General features: G+C 43.9%; 1 protein-coding gene across 3 annotated transcripts in view; it reads left to right on the forward strand.

Moving 5' to 3' along the window:
- PLXNB2 (plexin B2) overlaps nucleotides 1–18,606 on the forward strand; it is a 445,494-nt gene that overhangs the window by 337,016 nt on the left and 89,872 nt on the right. For all 3 annotated transcript variants that reach the window (XM_084810902.1, XM_084810901.1, XM_084810900.1), the window contains 4 exons: nucleotides 7,484–7,634; nucleotides 9,351–9,462; nucleotides 10,235–10,337; nucleotides 10,729–10,830. In XM_084810902.1, coding sequence (XP_084667028.1) covers nucleotides 7,484–7,634; nucleotides 9,351–9,462; nucleotides 10,235–10,337; nucleotides 10,729–10,830 — 468 coding nt within the window. The remainder of the gene's footprint in view (nucleotides 1–7,483; nucleotides 7,635–9,350; nucleotides 9,463–10,234; nucleotides 10,338–10,728; nucleotides 10,831–18,606) is intronic.

The following is an 18,606-nucleotide window of genomic DNA, read 5'->3' on the forward strand; positions in this document are numbered from 1 at the left end:
AATAAATAAGATATTTCTTCCCAAAATCTCAAAATACTTTATTTATTTATTTATTAAATTTATTTATTTATTAAATTTATTAATCGCCCATCTGACTGGTCACCCAGCCACTCTGGGCGATGTACAACCCACCATAAAACAATTTAAAACAATAAAATTTTACCATATTTTTTTTTTTTAAATACCCTAACCCACCCCAAATGCCTGCCTGAACAACCACGTTTTTAATGCACGACGGAAGCTCATTAAAGAGGGGGCATGACGGAGTTCCCTAGGGAGGGAGTTCCACAGAGTGGGGGCCACCACAGAGAAGGCCCTCTCCCTCGTCCCCACCAGTCTAGCTGTCCTGGCTGATGGGACAGAGAGAAGGCCATCCGAGGCTGATCTTGTTAAGCGGCCTGTCTGGTGTTTATTTATTTATTTATTTATTTATTTCTATACCGCCCAATAGCCGAAGCTCTCCAGTGTTGCTGGAGGCGCTCCTTAAGATAGGCTGGGCCGGAACCATATAGGGTTTTAAAGGTCAAAACCAACACCTTGAATTTGGCCCGGAAAACAACTGGTAACCAGTGCAACTGCTTCAGCACTGGAGTGATGTGATCTCGCCGGCGGCTGCCTTTAATCAGGCGAGCCGCCGCGTTCTGTACCAGCTGCAGCTTCCGAACCGTCTTCAAGGGTAACCCCACGTAGAGCGCATTACAGTAGTCTAAACGAGAGGAGACCAGGGCATGTACTACCGATGGGAGCAGATGGTCGGGAAGGAAGGGGCGCAGCCGCCGTATCAGATGGAGTTGATACAGCGCTGTCCGGCTCACAGCTGACACCTGAGCCTCCATGGACAGCTGGGAGTCCAAAATGACCCCCAGGCTGCCGACCTGGTCTTTCAAGGGTAGCCGTACCCCATTCAACACCAGGTCAACATCCCCCAGCCTCCTCTTGTCTCCCACCAAAAGTACCTCAGTCTTGTCAGGGTTCAGCTTCAGCTTATTCCTCCCCATCCAGCCACTCACCGTCTCCAGACATTTGGACAGGGATTCTACAGCCAACCTTGGTGAAGATTTGAATGAGAGGTAGAGCTGCGTGTCATCCGCATATTGATGACACTGCACCCCAAACCTCCTGATGATAGCCCCCAGTGGCTTCACATAGATGTTAAATAGCATCGGGGAGAGGATGGAACCCTGTGGCACCCCACAAGTAAGTGGCCACGGGTCCGAAACCTCCTCTCCCAGTGCTACCCTCTGGTACCTGCTGGAGAGGAAGGACTGGAACCACCGCAATACAGTGTCTCCAATGCCCAACCCCTCCAGGCGGTCCAGGAGGATACCGTGGTCAACGGTATCAAAAGCCGCTGAGAGGTCGAGGAGAACAAGGAAGGAGCATTCACCCCTATCCAGAGCCCTCCTCATATCATCCACCAAGGCGACCAAGGCCGTTTCTGTCCCATGCCCAGGCCTGAAGCCCGACTGAAATGGGTCTAGATAATCAGTTTCTTCCAAGTGTGCCTTCAACTGCACCGCCACCCGCTCAATCACCTTGCCCAAAAATGGCAGATTTGAGACTGGGCGAAAGTTGTTCAGAACTTGAGGATCCAAGGAGGGCTTCTTTAAGAGCAGTCTTATCACTGCCTCCTTGAGGGCTGATGGCATAACTCCCTCCTCAAGGGAGGCGTTCACCACTGCCTTGATCCCCTCATCCAGTCTCTCTCTGCAGCTCATAATGAGCCAAGATGGGCAAGGATCAAGTAAGCAGGTGGTCGGCCTTACAGATGAAAGCACCTTGTCCACTTCATCAGGAGGAAGAAGCTGGAACCGATCCCACAAAACCGGTTTGCCACAGGCCGCCTCTTGCTCACTAACTGTATCCACAGTGTGCAGAGTAACACACCTAATCTGATCAATTTTATCTGCAAAGTGCCTTGCCAAAGCCTCACAGGAGGCCTTAGAATGCTCCAGTGGTTCCGGAGCCACAGGACCGACCAGGCTCCGGACCACTTGGAACAGCCTCCTGGGGCAGCACTCTGCAGACGCGATGGAGGCAGCATAATATTCCTTTTTTGCTGCCTTCACCGCCACGTGATAGGCTGAAGATACAGCTCTAGCCCGTGTCTGATCGTCTTTGGAGCGAGACTTCCGCCACCGGCGCTCTAGCCGTCTCACCTCCTGTTTCAGAGCTCGTAACCGCAGATTGAACCATGGTGCAGTCCGAGCCCTGTTCAGGGGGAGAGGGCGTTTCGGAGCCACCCGATCTAATGCCCCAGTGATTGCGCCATTCCAGCCACCCACCAGGGTCTCGACCGAGTGGCCATTGGCATGCCCCAGAGAATCCCCAAGCGCTTTCAGGAATCCATTTGGATCCATAAGACGCCTGGGGCGGACCATTTTAATGGGTCCTCCACCCCTGCGGAGGGGTTGTGGAACCGAGAAGTCCAACATCACCAGATAGTGATCTGACCATGACAAGGGGGTGGTGGATATACCCCCGACTTCCAGATCACTCCCCGCTTCTCCAGAAACAAACACAAGGTCTAGTGCATGACCGGCTACATGGGTGGGCCCAGTTAGAATATAGTGCAGCTCCCAGGAGGCCATGGTCTCCATAAAGTCCCGAGGTGCTCCTGTGAGGATGGCCTCCGAATGTACGTTGAAGTCCCCCAACACCAGTAAGTTAGGGGACTGTACACGCACATCAGAGACCACCTCAAGCACCTCGGCCAGGGAGTCAGTCGTGCAGCGGGGTGGACGGTACACGAGCAGAATCCCCAGACTGCCCTTCGGGCCCAACCTCCAGTACATGCACTCAGCAACCTTGGTCTCCCGGAGAGGGGGTCTGGTGAAGACCAAGGACTCTCGGTAGATAACAGCCACTCCCCCTCCCCGATCCCCAGCCCTCGGCTGCTGTGCATACGAAAATCCAGCTGGACACATGGCTGCAAGGGTTGGAGCAGCAGCCTCGGCCAGCCAGGTCTCCGTAATACATGCCAGGTCTGCACCCTCATCCAGGATCATGTCATGGATGAGGGAGGTTTTCTGGGTAACAGACCTGGCATTGCAGAGCAGCAAACGAAGGCCAGAAGATGGGGTCACGCCTCCCCCAGCCATCCTTTGGCTCTGGACAGGCCCGGAGCAGGGGACAGATACTACACATCTCTCCCTTGTTCCCCTTACCTGGCATGGCCTGCCCCTAGCGCTCCGCCAGCGCCTGCCGCCCAGCCTCGGTATGTTCTGGCCCCCAACACTCCCCCCACTGCATCCATGAGGTGGACACATGCCCCCTCGCTCCCGCCTATCAGGCAGGCTACCCACCCCTAAAAACACAACAAAATCCCCCCCAACAAAATAAAACAAACAAACAAAACAATTAAAATCCCCTTAAAAATGCCAGGCAGGAGTCCACAGGGAAGGTCTGGTGGCGGTGGTAGCAGCGGCGGCGGCGGCAGCAGGCCCAGCAGCAGCAAGCACGCCTCTTCCCCAGTGGTGGTGGTGGTGGTGGTGGCTTCTCCTGCAGGCCCTGGCTCTCCCAGGCCACCTCAGCCAGCCAGCTTATGAAGCCCCTCCAGGGAGGGGCAGGTGGAGCAGCACAGCTGGCTCGGTACCTGGGGGCCTGGTCCTGCAGGGACTGGCGGTCTGCCAGGCAGAAGTCCACAGGGAAGGCCTGGTGGTGGTGGCAGAGGCGGCGGCAGCAGGCCCGGCGGCGGCGGCAGCAGGCCCGGCGGCGGCGGCGGCAGCAGGCCCGGCGGCGGCGGCAGCAGGCCCGCCGGCGGCGGCAGCAGGCCCGGCGGCGGCGGCAGCAGGCCCGGCGGCGGCAAGCACGCCTCTTCCCCGGTGGTGGTGGTGGTGGTGGCTTCTCCTGCAGGCCCTGGCTTTCCCAGGCTACCTCAGCCAGCCAGCTTATGTAGCCCCTCCAGGGAGGGGCAGGTGGAGCAGCACAGCTGGCTCTGTACCTGGGGGCCTGGTCCTGCAGGGACTGGTGGTCTGCCAGGCAGAAGTCCACAGGGAAGGCCTGGTGGTGGTGGCAGCGGCTTTTTCAACAAGTCTGGCTTTGCATGTACTGTGAAAGCTATCCTTTTAAATGGCCAGCTTGCATGTACGTTTACCTGTGGGCACGTGATCCAGCCAGGGACTTCACAGCTTTGAGAGGATCCTGTTCTCAGCATACTTGTAAACACAGGCCAGGTTGTGGCATGATGAGTTGTTTATGAAACCAAATTTACTCCATCCTGCCTTTTGTCACATGCCTTAATGTAAGACTTCTGAGATTTTACATCCAAACCAGGGTCTGACTACAAACAAGAATTGATTTGCAATCCTGGTTTGCAGGCAGAGCTTAAATCACAGTTCCCCAGCTCAGACATAATGGGAAATTGAGGGTTAACTAACCCCAGAAATCTTGCATTAAAGGAGGAGGAAGCATGCAAGCACAACACTCATTTTTTGATTATCAGACTGAGATCATTATGACCGAACTGGGTCATTGGGAAAAACACCCTTGTAAACGTAATGGCTCTTTAATGAGGAACTCAGAACCAAACCCTAAAGTGGAGTCCTAATCATGGACACTATCTGGAATTAGATGCTCTTCCTGAGATGACATCCGTGGTAGTGGGACCAGGGTGGTGGTGGGCGACCTCTCACAGACTTAGCTTTACTAGCTGTATATTTTGTACATAAAGAAAAATACTTCTGTTTTACTTCCTGTTAGATACATTTATCTTTACAATGGTAAAAGGAAGCTTCACAGTTACACAGACCTCTTGTTTAGTATTAGATGTTGAAAGCATTGAAAATGACTTTTGCTGATGAGAGACAGATGCAAAAGCTTTACAGTGAGCCAGCAACCAGGTGTCCGTTCTGTTCTGAGACTCACAAGTACGTAACTTGTTTAGACTGTTATTCCCCTATATCCAGAGCACTCCAAGATATACAGTTAACAATTTAAGGGTGCAATCCTATGCATGTTTAGACAGAAAAAAGTCCTACAACTCCCAGCATTCCTCAGCCAGCTAAGCTGGCTGGGTAATGTTGGGAATTGTAGGACTTTTTTTTCTGTCTAAACATGCATAGGATTGTGCCCTAAGACAAGTAATGCCTTTTTAGAACTATTAAATCACATGCATGTATATGAACTGACAGGGCAAGCCTATTACTTTCTAGAATAAAGAAAATAGTCAATTTGAAGGAAAAAAAGTGCTACCAAGAAAAGAAATGTGTTTTCTGTTATTTATATTAGGACAATAAGATGCACACTCCAACTTCTCACTCCAATATACACTCTAGGCTCACCTAGCCTACAGCTAGGCTTACCTTTTAGTACAGTTCATTTTCTCACCACAGGAATGCTATAGTTCCTGAAGGTAAAACTGTCTCAGTTGGAAAAATAGCCCATACAATTACAAAGGACACACAGTAATGGAAGGCTATTTGGGAAAAACAGCAGAATGAGGAATAATTGCAAAAAAGAGAACATTCAGATAACTCTATGTCTTCTCAAGCATCCAGTCAATCCAAGCAACTTTTTAACCCATCCTGTTCTCTCACCTACTTTCTGGCTGCTTCTTGCCTTCTATGAGAGAAATAATCAAACATTTGAATGCTCAGTTGGCATTTTTCCCTAAGGCTCATGAAGGCACCAGACATCACTCCCTTTGTCAGAAAACTTCTCATTTCTGTCCCTTAGCAGCCAAAGCTTTGCTTCATCTCTCCTGTACTGAATGGGTGTTTGGGGAAAAGTTTGTCTTTGTTGTCCCTTCAAAACAAGCGTCTTGATTCTTTCCCGCCTGACTTGTAGCTCCTGCTGTGTCCTCTGGCTATTGTTGTGTGGTTAACATGCTTTAATTATGCTGGAAAAGTTTAAATAACTTCTTTTGCTCAATAGATGTTGCATTTGTGCTGGAAAGAAAACTGCACAAAAGAGAGTCTGGAGACTAAAGAGAATTGTCGAAACACAGTCAAGGCATTATTTCTTTTCTTTTTTTAGGGACAGATTTTAGGGCGAGATGAGAGAACATAATTCCATCTTTGCCAAGGGTTCATCAAGAGTTCCTTCCAGAAAGGGCAAAAGAAGGATTTTCAGTCACAGATGTGACACTTACTAGGCGCCAAAACAGACATTACATTAAATCCATATCCAGCAGCTATGTCTTGTTTTCATTTTTACTCTAGAGTAGGTGCAGCGTTCCTGATCTGGATCTTAAAAGCCCCCCTGCCCCCCCACTAGGGTCTTGATCTAGATTGAATGTTCCATGTTTACAGTAAAAATGAAAATAGAGCTGCTAGATACAGATTTTAATGTCTGTTTTGGCCCCCGTAGCTGCTTCTATTTCTACTCTGCTGGAATCCCCAGACTTTCTCCCTGGTGGAACTGGACAGTTCCTGAGAACTATCAAAACATACCTTGGGTTCTTATGGAAGTCTTCACCAGTGAGGAGCTCTGTGCCAGCGGTTCCAATTTCCCACGGTATAAATGTGTATGGTTCTTCAGTCTACACTGTGATCTGCTGGTCCAAACAACTTACAGAGATCAGCACAGGCTATGCAGTATATGTGGTTTCTTTGTAACTCTCACAGGAAGGGGGAACAGGTATATTCCCCCCCTCAAATAAACCCAGGACAGCCAGTTGTCAGCCAGTCCAGTTACTCTCCAATTTAAAAACCAGTCCCCCCTCCAAATACAATTTTATGCAAATGTCCCCTTCCTTACTTAGAGTGACTTAGAAGCCATTGTTATCATGCTTTTTAAATCAGGTTTGGCCAGATTTTTGTATGAGCAACCCTAAGGTTTTACAATATAGAAACTCCTGCCCTGGCCTGGAAGCAGCAAAAGGAGAGAAGGATTTTTAAAACTTAATAGCTGAGGGAGCTACAGTTTATCAGTGTATTAGGCATGCTGTAATGGCATGAGGTGCCAGCCTAATATCATTTTGTCACTCCTTTTGAATGTAATCCTTCGTGCTGTGTTATCATCCTTTGACAAGACAGTTGAACATGTGGAAGTGCCTTATACAAAGTCAGACTTCAGGGAGACTGGCCCTCCAGATGTTGCTGGACTACAACACCCATCATCCCTGTCCATTGGCCATGTTGGCTGGGACTGATGACAGCTGCAGTCCAACAACAGCTGGAGGGCCACAGGTTTCACACCCTTGATCTAGACCATATATTCTGCCTGGCAAGAGCTTTCCTAGATCCTTTGGAAAGCTCCTTGTCCTGATTCTTTTTAAAATTGAGCATGCCAGGGACCGAACCTTCAACCTTCTGCATGCAAAGCATGCACTCTACCATTGAGTTATGGTTGCAATAACAATAGCTATCAATGAAGAGGGCATTATTGTAGTGTTAAAACTTGCATGTTTGGGTGTTTTTTTACTTGTTCTACATTTGCTTTCGTCCCTGCTACCTTTCCTCTCTGCTATCCCCAGTAGGAAACTGACAGCTTTGTTCACATATATTGCTTTCTACCGGCCTCCTTCTGCTTGTGTTTCCAGGTAGAATTGACTCTAAGCCCTTTGCCAGATTTAAATGAAGATGACCAGCTTTGGTGCCACTTTGGTGAAATGAGCCATCAGGCAGAGTTACAAGGAGAGACTATTATCTGTCATCCTCCTAACACAATCCCTCCAACAATAAAAGGACAAGGTAAAGAGACAGCAGTGTCTCACACTTCATTTATGTGTATGCTTTTCCAAGTTTGAAGCAAACTACTTTTAGCAGTTGCTAGGAAGGCACAACCTCTTTTTTCCCAACCCATTTATCTTTGTATTGGCTTAAGACCTGTAGTAAACTTTTTTTTTCCTGTAAACATTGACAACAGTTTCCCTCTTAGAGCTACTTCATGCTTCAAAACTAGCTTTCCTTTATATGCATTTGTCTAGCAAGTTCAAAGCACACACTTTGTTACGTGATGCCATCTCTTGCAGATGCATGTGAGAGTCAGTGGTTCCCAGTGGAATGTAACAGACACGTCTGATTACACCCATTTCTCCTGAGGAGATTTGACAAATGGAAATAATCTATGCTTTTAGTAAATATCAGTTTTTAAAAGATAGAATTCTGGATTCTGAAAGGAGGGTAAGAAGTGCATGATAGAGATTAAAATTATGCATGATGTGGAGAATGTGTATAGGGAGACATTTTTCTCCCTCATAATACTAGAACCTGAGGTCATCCCATGAAGCTGATTGGTAGGAGATTCAGGACAGGTAAAAGGAAGGGCTTCTCCACACAGCACATAGTTAAACTATGGAATTTGCTACCACAAGGTGTAGTAATAGCCACCAACTTGGATGGCTTAAAAGGGGATTAGACAAATTCCTGGAGGAGAAGTCTGTCAATGGCTACTAAGCTTGATGGCTATGTGCTACCTCCAGTACCAGAGGGAGGGTGCTGTTGCACTCATGTCCGGCTTGTGGTTTCCTGGCCGACAGCTGGTTGGCCACTGTATGAACAGAATTCTGGACTACATGGATCCTTCATCTGATCCACATGGCTCTTCTTAAGTAATTCTATATGTATATGAATTAACTAGAACCTTTCTTAAAAGATCCCATTTTCAAGTGACCCCAGAGTATGGGCTAAAGTGAAAAACAACCTGGAATTTTGAGCAGGATTCTTCATAAAGTGCTCTTGAATCTAAGCTGTCACCACTCTTTCAAAAAGATGCTAGAGGAAAGCTGAGTTTGAAATTGCTCAATAGCTTGTGAAATAGCTTGTCAGAAGGGTTTAATGATTTCCATAAGAAGAATAGCTGGGAGCTTCATTGAGGAAGTTGATTTCTGTATATAGATCTTCTTCCTTAGTTCAGTAATAATCCAGATTAGAAACGTGGATATAGAGGAGGTCTATGCAATAGACCAGCTTCCCCAAATGTTAGATTTAGTTTATTTTTTTGAGCATGTATTGTTTACTTCAGAAAGTCTAACATCACTGGTTTTATTCGTAGTGTAGAATTCATAAAATGTAAATGGCACACACTGTCAATATAAAGTCTCTAAGAAAAAGGATCTGTCTCTCTCACTCTGTCTTGAATTTATCATCTTATTTTTCTTCATTTTTCTGACTTGCATTTTTCAGTAATAAAATGATAATCCCTTTCAAAGAGCCATTTGCCTATAGTAATACTTCAGGACTTTTAAATATTTAATCATACTTTCCCATCAGCTTTTTGTCCTTTAACTTCCTGAACATTTAGTGCTGTTTCATTCAAAGTGAATGGAAGATTCATGCTATAACCCAACAAGTTCAAGAAATGCTTCAATACGCTATATTATGACCTGAATGGGCATAAACATTGTACCAAGCTGTATAAACTGTAAAGCATTCTCAATCAAATTAATCTCAAATATTTTTTGGTAGATTATGTCTTGGTTCCACTACATCTGACCTTTGGAACAGACATATTTTTTGCATCGGACACATATCCTTTTTATGACTGTGGAGAGGCTATAAATCATAATGAAAATGAACCGTAAGTATCTAGCTGCTTAACTTCATTCTTTGTCTTCCCAGCCCCTGTGCCATATACAATACTGTTATAGTTAATAATGCCTTTGAATTTACAGTCATGTCTCTCAAAGTAAGAGAAAGACTTCCTATGGGACATCTAGGGAGACATGCAAAGTGGCTCTTGACTGTTCCTATATTTCTGGATGTAGAAAAGTGATAAATAAATTCTTATAGCGCAGTCTTTTCGTCTTGAGTAGGTGGAAGAATTCTTATTACCCCACTTGTCCCTTCCATAAAGTATATTGTGAAAAAAGCATCCTACTTCATCATCTTTTCTTGTAGTTTGGCCTTGATTATGTCTTGGTTCCACTGCATCTGACCTGTGGTGATAATATATCCAAGACAGCAATGAGTTCTGTCCATTTTTGCTTTGTCAGCTGTTTACTTTGGAAGGCACAAAACTATGACTGCGGCTGACCATATTTCAATACAGTCTTGCATCCCATGATGACATGGCTCCTCCCAGATTCCTGACTTTCCAACTTTCTTTGTGGTAGTGGTAGTTTCTTTTAAGTCATTATTGAAAAACACATTTGTGTACCTTGCATCTAGAATTTGGGGCGATGTCCTTGGTTGTCCATGAAGTACCGAGCATCCATATTATTTCTTTTCTCCTGAAAATGAAATATTATTTATTGGTATATAAAATTAAATTGTAAGTGAGGCTTTGGGGGAAAAAAACAGGTGAGAAAGCAATCTAAAAACAGCTCAGACCTTCTGATTTATCCATACAGGTGCTATTCCTGTGCAAGCAGTAGATGGAATTGCCAGTGGGACTGGAAGAAACATATCTGTGAAGACTCATCTATAGAAGAAGATGTGATTAAACAAAACATGGTAAAATTATACACACACACACATAATAGACACACATTGTATTATATTTATTTCTAAAAACAATTGTAAATAAATTGCAAAGAAAGATGAACATTTACTCCTTGATCTGTGCATGAAAATAAATTTTTGAGTTAAGTTAATGTGATTAGGAAACAATTCAGTATTTTCCCTACTGACCATTTTACTGTTTTACTTCAATGAGTGGAAAGAAATTTCAAGAATGAGAGTGATAGTTTGGCATATGCTGCAGTTATTTTTAGCATGCCTAATTTGAAGGCCTGTACTCAAATCTGTCACTCTGTACTTAAGCATGAAGATCTTCAGAACAAAAAAAAAATTCAATTGTCCAAATATATAATTTTTTATTATATATGAAATGTTTGTCTCCTAGGCAGAAGAATGTCCACACTTTCTCAATCCCAGCCCTAAAATAATACCTATGGAAGACTCAACAAAAGTATATTTTGAAGGAAAGAATCTAGATCAGTATCAGGTAAATTACAAGAAGTGCTTGAATAACCTTTCATGCGTTCAGCACAGCAGTTCCCAAATAATCTTATGAGTGTCCTCTTTGGAATTCCTCTGTTTACAAACTCCTTGGGTTAAATGCGGTGTTGTTACTGGGGAAAAATTACACAAGTTGGCATTGTTCCACTAGCAGTCGCACAACCACAAGCAGAACAACTCGCGCAAGCAACACCTGGCCTAATTAAGTCGTGATGAGTTGGGCAACTGCTTGTGGACCCCTTGTACAACACCTGGTGCAACAACATCTGCTATGATTTGCGGAAAAGGTTGTGGAATGCCTTGTGCAAGCAGAATCAAAGTATTCGATTGGGCACTTGGCACAAGGATAGGAACAGGGTTTCCACAAGCTTGAGAAGCTTTATGCTAGCAGAATGACACCATTGGATATAATAGATTGTATTAAAATGTTGTGCAATTACAAGTAGCCATTGCATATATACATGACTGATTATTGTGCCATTCCTTTGGCTTGCTTTCATATACCATTAGTAAATCTCTTTACTAGATGATACTTGTATGTCATCACAATCAGCAGTCCGTAATATGATCCAATTCACCTGTGCGGCTCTTGTGTACATGGGCTTTGCAAGTTGATGAAGGAATGCATACATGGATCGGCTTCCTGCAGTAATGGCAGAATTCCTGAAGGGAGGGGAGCTCCACTGGTGCAGTGGATCTTAACATTCATAAGAAATTGGTGAATTATCACAAAGTATTAGAAACCACTTTCATGCTGATAAAAACAAAATATTACACATGCCAAACAACTATTTCAGTGCATTCACTTTTCTCTACTTGAGGGCAAATTTAGACAAATTCGTACATATCCATGCAACATGTAGGACAATTGAGCTGTAATGGTTTTTCTCTGTATTCATAGTTGTATTGGCATAATATTAAGAAATATTATTATACTTTAGCTAAATTATATAAGGCATAAAAATAAACTTCAATATAATAACTGTTTATGCTATGTGGGGAAAGCAGTCAGAACCTGGATCTTTTTTAATTCATTAGTTTACTTTTGGAATGTATTGTATTGGACCTAATGTTATAATGAACAGAGAAATATGTTTGTCTAAAGACTATATCTTTTGTTTAAGTGCCTGCTAAATTTCATAGATTTGTTCTCTAGCCAAAATTATTTCCCATAAATTTATCAGTGGTGATAAAACTGTTTGTTGCTTTTTTCCCTTTCCCTTGGTAAGCAAAATGTCCTAATGTTGCAAAATAGCTCTCCTCTCTACTATATGTAATGGAAAGTGAATTATATAAACAGCTCTTACAGCAGTAGTTCTCAAATTGCTCTTAAGCTGTTGCTGTTACAGTTGCCACTATTTTCCCAGGGTCCAGATTGAGGGGCATCTGTGGCTTCTCCATCAGTGTGTCTCCTGATTAGAGACCATTTACTGATATGGAGGAAGGAGAATGGCCTGCAGTCATGAAAAGCAATGAGGAGGTGCCCTCTGCACCCCAGATCCTGTTGTCCCCAGGGATCCAGAATGGTCACCAAGTGTGGGCCTCACATCAGTGGTGGTTCTTCTCTTTTTTTTGGCTTGCTTCTTCTTCAGCCATCTTGTCCATTCCTTAGCAGAATTCTGCCACTTTTCTTCACTTCCATATCCATGCCTCAATGGCTATGTAAAAAATGCCTGGTGTTCATATTCAAGAAGGTATACCTTATATGCAATAATCCTGTAGTTTAGGATACATGCTTACAGCCTAGGGCTAGCATGAGGGGTTTTTTTTATTTGAGTACAGGTCATTGTGCAGTGGTCCATTAAGCAAGGTTTTACTTTTTCCCCAAAGTCTCTGAAATCAAGCCTCTTGAGAGCTCAGTGGACAGCTGGTCTAAATGTAAGGCTTTTATGTTTTAGCTTGGATACAACAATCAATATTTGTGGGATTTTAATTTCAGGATATAGATACAACTGTAATAGGAAAAAATAGAAGTATGAGGGTGGGTGTAATGCAGCTGCTTTAAGCTATAAACAGGAATACATATGTAATCCTATTCTCTCTGTGCCCACGCATATTCCTTGAAGTAACTGGTGCAGCAGTGTTCTGAGGAATACTGGTAAGAATAATTATTTCTAAATGTGTTCACTATTGAAGATGTTTTGTCTATAGCACCAGACGTAGTGAAACAATGTTATTAAGTCATGCAGTGCAGTAGAAAGTAATACCCTAATTCCCAAAGACCCTCTGCAAAGTAATGGCAAAATTATGATAATACAGTTCATCTGTCATATATCCAATTGGGTAAAACAGCACCGCCAAGACACAGTGTCCTTTTATACTGTGATAAAGCTCCCTGATTCTTCTTGAAAGTTATGACCTTGATCATCTGTCTCGGTCCCTGAATCCACTGGACTTTAGAGTCCCCTTCCCTTGAGGCAGAAACACTTTAAAATATATCCGAGAAGGGGAATAGGTTACCATGCCACAAACCTGTGAATGACACCTTAAGAACTTTCCAGAGAGGAGTCTGAATCAGTCCATCCACTACCCAAGGGTGTTTTCTTGCCTGGGCACCCATTGGAGAAGGCAGGAATTACAGTTGAAGGCCACCAGCTTCCACTGAAGTGACACCCCTGAATGGTACCAGCAGTTGTATCACAAACATTGATAATTGCACAACAGTTAGATTTTAGTGTTTATTGATGGCTCGGAGAACACATCCATAGGCACTAATTATAGTGCAATCATTTGTGTAAAGACTGAAAATGCTCCACTGTGTAGAGTATCATGTTGTTGTTGTTGTTGTTCTTTTACACACTGGAATGAAAGTCAATAACTAGCTAATCAGGATGGCATTAGACACTAGGAAAGCTGGCATCAAGTCCCACTCAATCTGCGCAGTGTGGGCACAGCCTTGTCTTTGGGTAGACATTAATATGATTTTCTTTTCAAGAAAATTGTCTGGCTGCCCTTTTCTTTAAAAATTCTGAAATTAGCAGAATGTGATTGCTGATAGAAGGAAGCTTTCTGGCATGAACTGAATGGAAATATAGGAATGGCTGCTTGCAGCACAGTCTACTATATGGCCTTAGGCGCCCTTTAAATTCCTTGCAGTGTTCCTGAAGGATGGGGTTCTGGCAGTCGTCAGTCCCTGAAATATAAATGTTCTGTTGACCTTCAAATGTTGTATTTGGTCAACACTTCTGCTTGTGTGCCTTCCCATGTCTTTCAGAGCCTAAGCCTGTACCTGGTGCTTGAATCTGCTGCATCTTCCATAACTTTGCCCTATTCAGAATTGCTTTAATCATAAAGTTACTTTCTCCTTCTTTCAAATAATCCAACTTACTCTTCAGATTCCTTTCCAAATCACCTTAGTCCTTTTGTAGGTAAGCATCCAGTGCAAGAAGTCTAAAATAGAATCATAGAACAGTAGGGTTGGAAGGGGCCTACAAGGCCATTGAGTCCAACCCCTGCTCAATGCAGGAATTCAAGTCAGAGCATCCCTAACAGATGGCTGTCCAGCCTCATCTTGAATGCCTCCATTGTGGGAGAGCCCACTACCTCCCTAGGTAATTAGTTCCATTGTCGTATTGCTCTGTCAGGCAGTTTTTCCTGATGTTCAGCCGGAATCTGGCTTCCTGTGACTTGAGCCCATTATTCTGTGTCCTGCACTCTGGGATGATAGAGAAGAAATGCTGACCTTCTTCTCTGTGACAGCCTTTCAAGTACTTGAAGAGCGATATCATATCTCCCCTCAGTCTTCTCTTGTCAAGGTTAAACATGCCCAGTTCTTTCAGTCTCTCTTCATAGGGCTTTGCTTCCGGTCCCCTGATCATCTTTGTTGCCCTCCTCTGAACTCTCTCCAGTTTGTCTGCATCCTTCTTAAAGTGTGGTGCCCAGAACTGGACACAGTACTCCAGATGAGGCCTAACCAGTGCTGAGTAGAGGGGAACTAGTACTTCCCGGGATTTGGAAGCTATGCTTCTATGAATGCAGCCCAAAAGAGCATTTGCCTTTTTTGCACCCACAGCACATTGTTGGCTCATATTCAGCTTGTGATCGACAACAATTCCAAGATCCTTCTCGCTTGTAGTGTGGTTGAGCCACGTATCCCCCATCTTGTAACTGTGCATTTGGTTTCTTTTTCCTAGGTGCAGAACTTGGCATTTATCCCTATGAAATGTCATTCTGTTGTTTTCTGCCCAGCGCTCCAGTCTATCCAGATCACTTTGAATTTTGTTTCTGTCTTCCAAACTATTAGCTATCCCGCCCAATTTTGTGTCATCTGCAAATTTGATCAGCATTGCCTGCACCTCCTCCTCCAAGTCATTAATAAAAATGTTGACGAACACTGGGCCCAGGACTGAGCCCTGCGGTACCCCACTCGTTACCTCTCCCCAGTTTGAGAAGGTCCCATTGATAAGCACTCTTTGAGTCCGATTCTGTAGCCAACTGTGGATCCACCGGATCCTTGTTTCATCTAGCCCACTTTGGGCTAGTTTGCTCATCAGGATATCATGGGGCACTTCATTGAAAGCTTTGCTGAAGTCGAGGTATATGATTTCTACAGCATTCCCACGGTCTACAAGGGAGGTTACTTGATCAAAAAATGAGATCAGATTCGTCTGGCAGGACTTGTTCTTGACAAATCCATATTGGCTTCAAGTAATCACGGCATTGTTTTCAGGGTGCTTACAGATGGATTGCTTTATCATCTGCTCCAGAATTTTCCCTGGGATTGATGTCAGACTGACTGGTCTGTATTTCCCAGGTTCCTCTTTTTTAACCTTTTTGAAGATAGGGACCACATTAGCCTTCCTCCAGTCATCTGGCACTTCCCCCGTCCTCCATGATTTCTCAAAGAGAATAGACAGCGGTTCTGAGAGTTCTTCTGCCAGTTCCTTTATGACTCTAGGATGCAGTTCATCTGGCCCTGGAGATTTGAACTCATTCAAACTCATTAGGTGTTCCTTGACCATATGCCTATCGTTCTCAAGCTGCAATCCTGCTCCTTCAGCCTGTACTTCGCCTTTTCCAGGGGGGTCATAGACCCTGTTTTGGGAGAAGACTGAGCCAAAGTAGGAATTGAGCACCTCTGCCTTTTCTTTGTCATCTGTTATCGTTTTGCTGTCCTTATTTAATAGCTGAACAACCATTTATTTCCTCTGCCTTTTACAATGTACATAGCAGAAGAAAGCCTTTTTGTTGTTTTTAGCATCCCTCGCTAACCTCAGCTCGTTCTCAGCTTTAGCCTTCCTGACACCATCCCTGCAATTCTGTGCTACCTGCCTGTACTCTTCCTTTATTAGTTGGCCTTCTTTCCACTTCCTATATGTGTCCTTTTTTGTTTTCAGGTCATCTCTAAGCTTTTTGTGAAGCCACATTGGCTTCTTCTGTTGTCTTCCACCTTTTCTTCTTGTTGGAGTGGTTTGTAATTGTGCCTTGAGAATTTCCTTTTTTAAAAGCTCCCACCCATCTTGGACTCCTTTTCTTGTTAGCGTCACTTGCCATGGGACCTTACTGATCATTGTTCTGCGTTTATTAAAATCACCTTTCCTAAAATCCAGGGTGCACGTTTGACTTCACTCGGCTTTTGCTTCCCTTAGAACCAAGAACTCAAGTACAACATGGTCGCTTTCCCCTAGAGTTCCTGTAACTGATACTTTATCCACTAAGTCATCTCTGTTGGTTAGGATCAAGTCAAGGACAGCCAATCCTCTAGTTCCTTCCTCTACTTTCTGTAGGAGGAAGTTATCCGCCACACAAGTCAGGAATTTCCTGGAGGGGCCATGTTTTGCTGAATTTGTCTCCCAACAAATATCGGGGAAATTGAAGTCCCCCATTACTAATATGTCATGCTTCCTTAAAACATTGGCTATTTGCTTTTCAAAAGTTTCATCCTCGTCTTCTCCTTGATTGGGTAGCCGGTAGTAGACTCCAACCATCAGGTTCCTTTTATTCTTTGCTCCGTTTATTTTGATCCAGATGCTCTCGATGGGGCTACCAAGCTCATATTCCTGTATTTCTATGCAGAGATATGTATTTTTCACATACAGTGCAACCCCACCTCCCTTTCTGTTCCTCCTGTTCTTTTTGAACAAGTTATATCCTTCAATGGCTGTATTCCAGTCATGAGAGTCATCCCACCAAGTCTCAGTTATACCTATCAAGTCATAATTTCCCTCCTGTATTAAGAGTTCAAGTTCGTTCTGTTTGTTTCCCATACTCTGGGCATTAGTATATAGACATCGAAGACCATGTGCTTCATAGTCTGGCTTTCTTCCTACATGTGTCTGAAGACTATTATTGGGCACTGTCAGAGCTGTTCTCTCCGTTGCAGTGCATGAGCCTTTGTCCATTGTTACCCCCAACTTTACATCTCCCTTCCCCATAGGATTCAGTTTAAAGCCCTCCTGATGAAGTTCTTCATGCTGTGGCCAAGAAAAGGCAAAGAATCAACTCTTTCCTCAAAAAGTTTCTTGGGTTGGGACACCTCAGGCCGTCCTGCCACAACCTCTCAGCAAGCTATCTTTTTAATAACTCTCCCAAATTCTGTCTACTGTGTGTTCATGAACATCCCTTTCAATATCGTAACATAGCTGAAATGTAGGAATTCCTCATTTGACAGATCCTAGGATGGTAGTTTTGGTTGGGGAATGCTATTATGAACACATAAAATGTAGATTTTATGACAGAATGTTCACTTTCTCCATCTGTTGGATTTTGTAGGGCATTCCTTTGGCAGTCTCTGTGCTATTTGCTGCTTCATAGTTAGTTCCCTACCGTGTTTGGTATTTGTGTGTTCTTTAGGAAGTCTGCCATGTTCTTAGAATGGGAAAATTCTGCTGTGTTACAAATCACATTGTTAGCTCTTCCTAATGTTCAGCCCAATCATTTCTTTCTAAATTATGTTTGTAAATCAATAGAACATTGATTGTGTTTGTATTTAAACCTTATTAAGAGGCTATCATTTTGAACTAACTGGTACTACAACAACTTGGTGAACTTTTAATTCATTATTTCTGTAACAGTATACTTATTTTTGTTTATCCTTAGAACTCACCTGTTAGGCTGAGAGATAGTGACTTCCCCAAAGCTCACAGTGAACTTAAGGTCCAACAGTCATGCTACACATTTCATTAAATATGTAGCATGCAGCAAACCCATCCTTCCTTTTTTTACTCACAACTAAGAGTGATGCAGATTGCACACAGGGAAGGGAGTTCCACCAGCCATATGTTTTCTTAAATTGCCTTCTTTCTCATCCTCCTCCCCTCCCCCACATAGGCACTTAGAAAAAGAAAGAACAAAGCTTCCATTGGCTCCAGCTGAGGCTTTCCCCCCCTTTTATTAGCCCTCGTGTGTAGGGGGGGCAGTTTTGGAAAACAAGCAGCTGTGGGGAAGGTTTAATCCTCTGCTCCCTGTGATCCACATTGGGAGCACACACTTACGTGTGAGTAAAATGAAAGCGAGGGTCAGCTGCATGCTACATATTTAACATAACATGTAGTTGGAACCTAAGTGGGGTGGAGGTGGAATTAGAACCTGGAAAGTCCACCTCCAAACCTGTTCTATCAATTATGCTTCATCTGAACTCTCTTTGCTTGTATTGCATAATTCCTGTGTAGTAGACAGTATGTTGGGCTTAGATTAGTAAGACCTGTATTGAAATCCTTGCATAATTATGAAACTCACTGGGGAAATCACTTTCAGCCTAACCTGCCTCACAGAGTTGTGACAATAAAACTGATTTTTAAAAAAGCATCAAGCAAACAGTGGT

Source organism: Heloderma suspectum, chromosome 7 (genome assembly GCF_057233095.1).
Source record: "Heloderma suspectum isolate Gila_16-S chromosome 7, 16-S_ref, whole genome shotgun sequence".
Taxonomy (NCBI): domain Eukaryota; kingdom Metazoa; phylum Chordata; class Lepidosauria; order Squamata; family Helodermatidae; genus Heloderma; species Heloderma suspectum.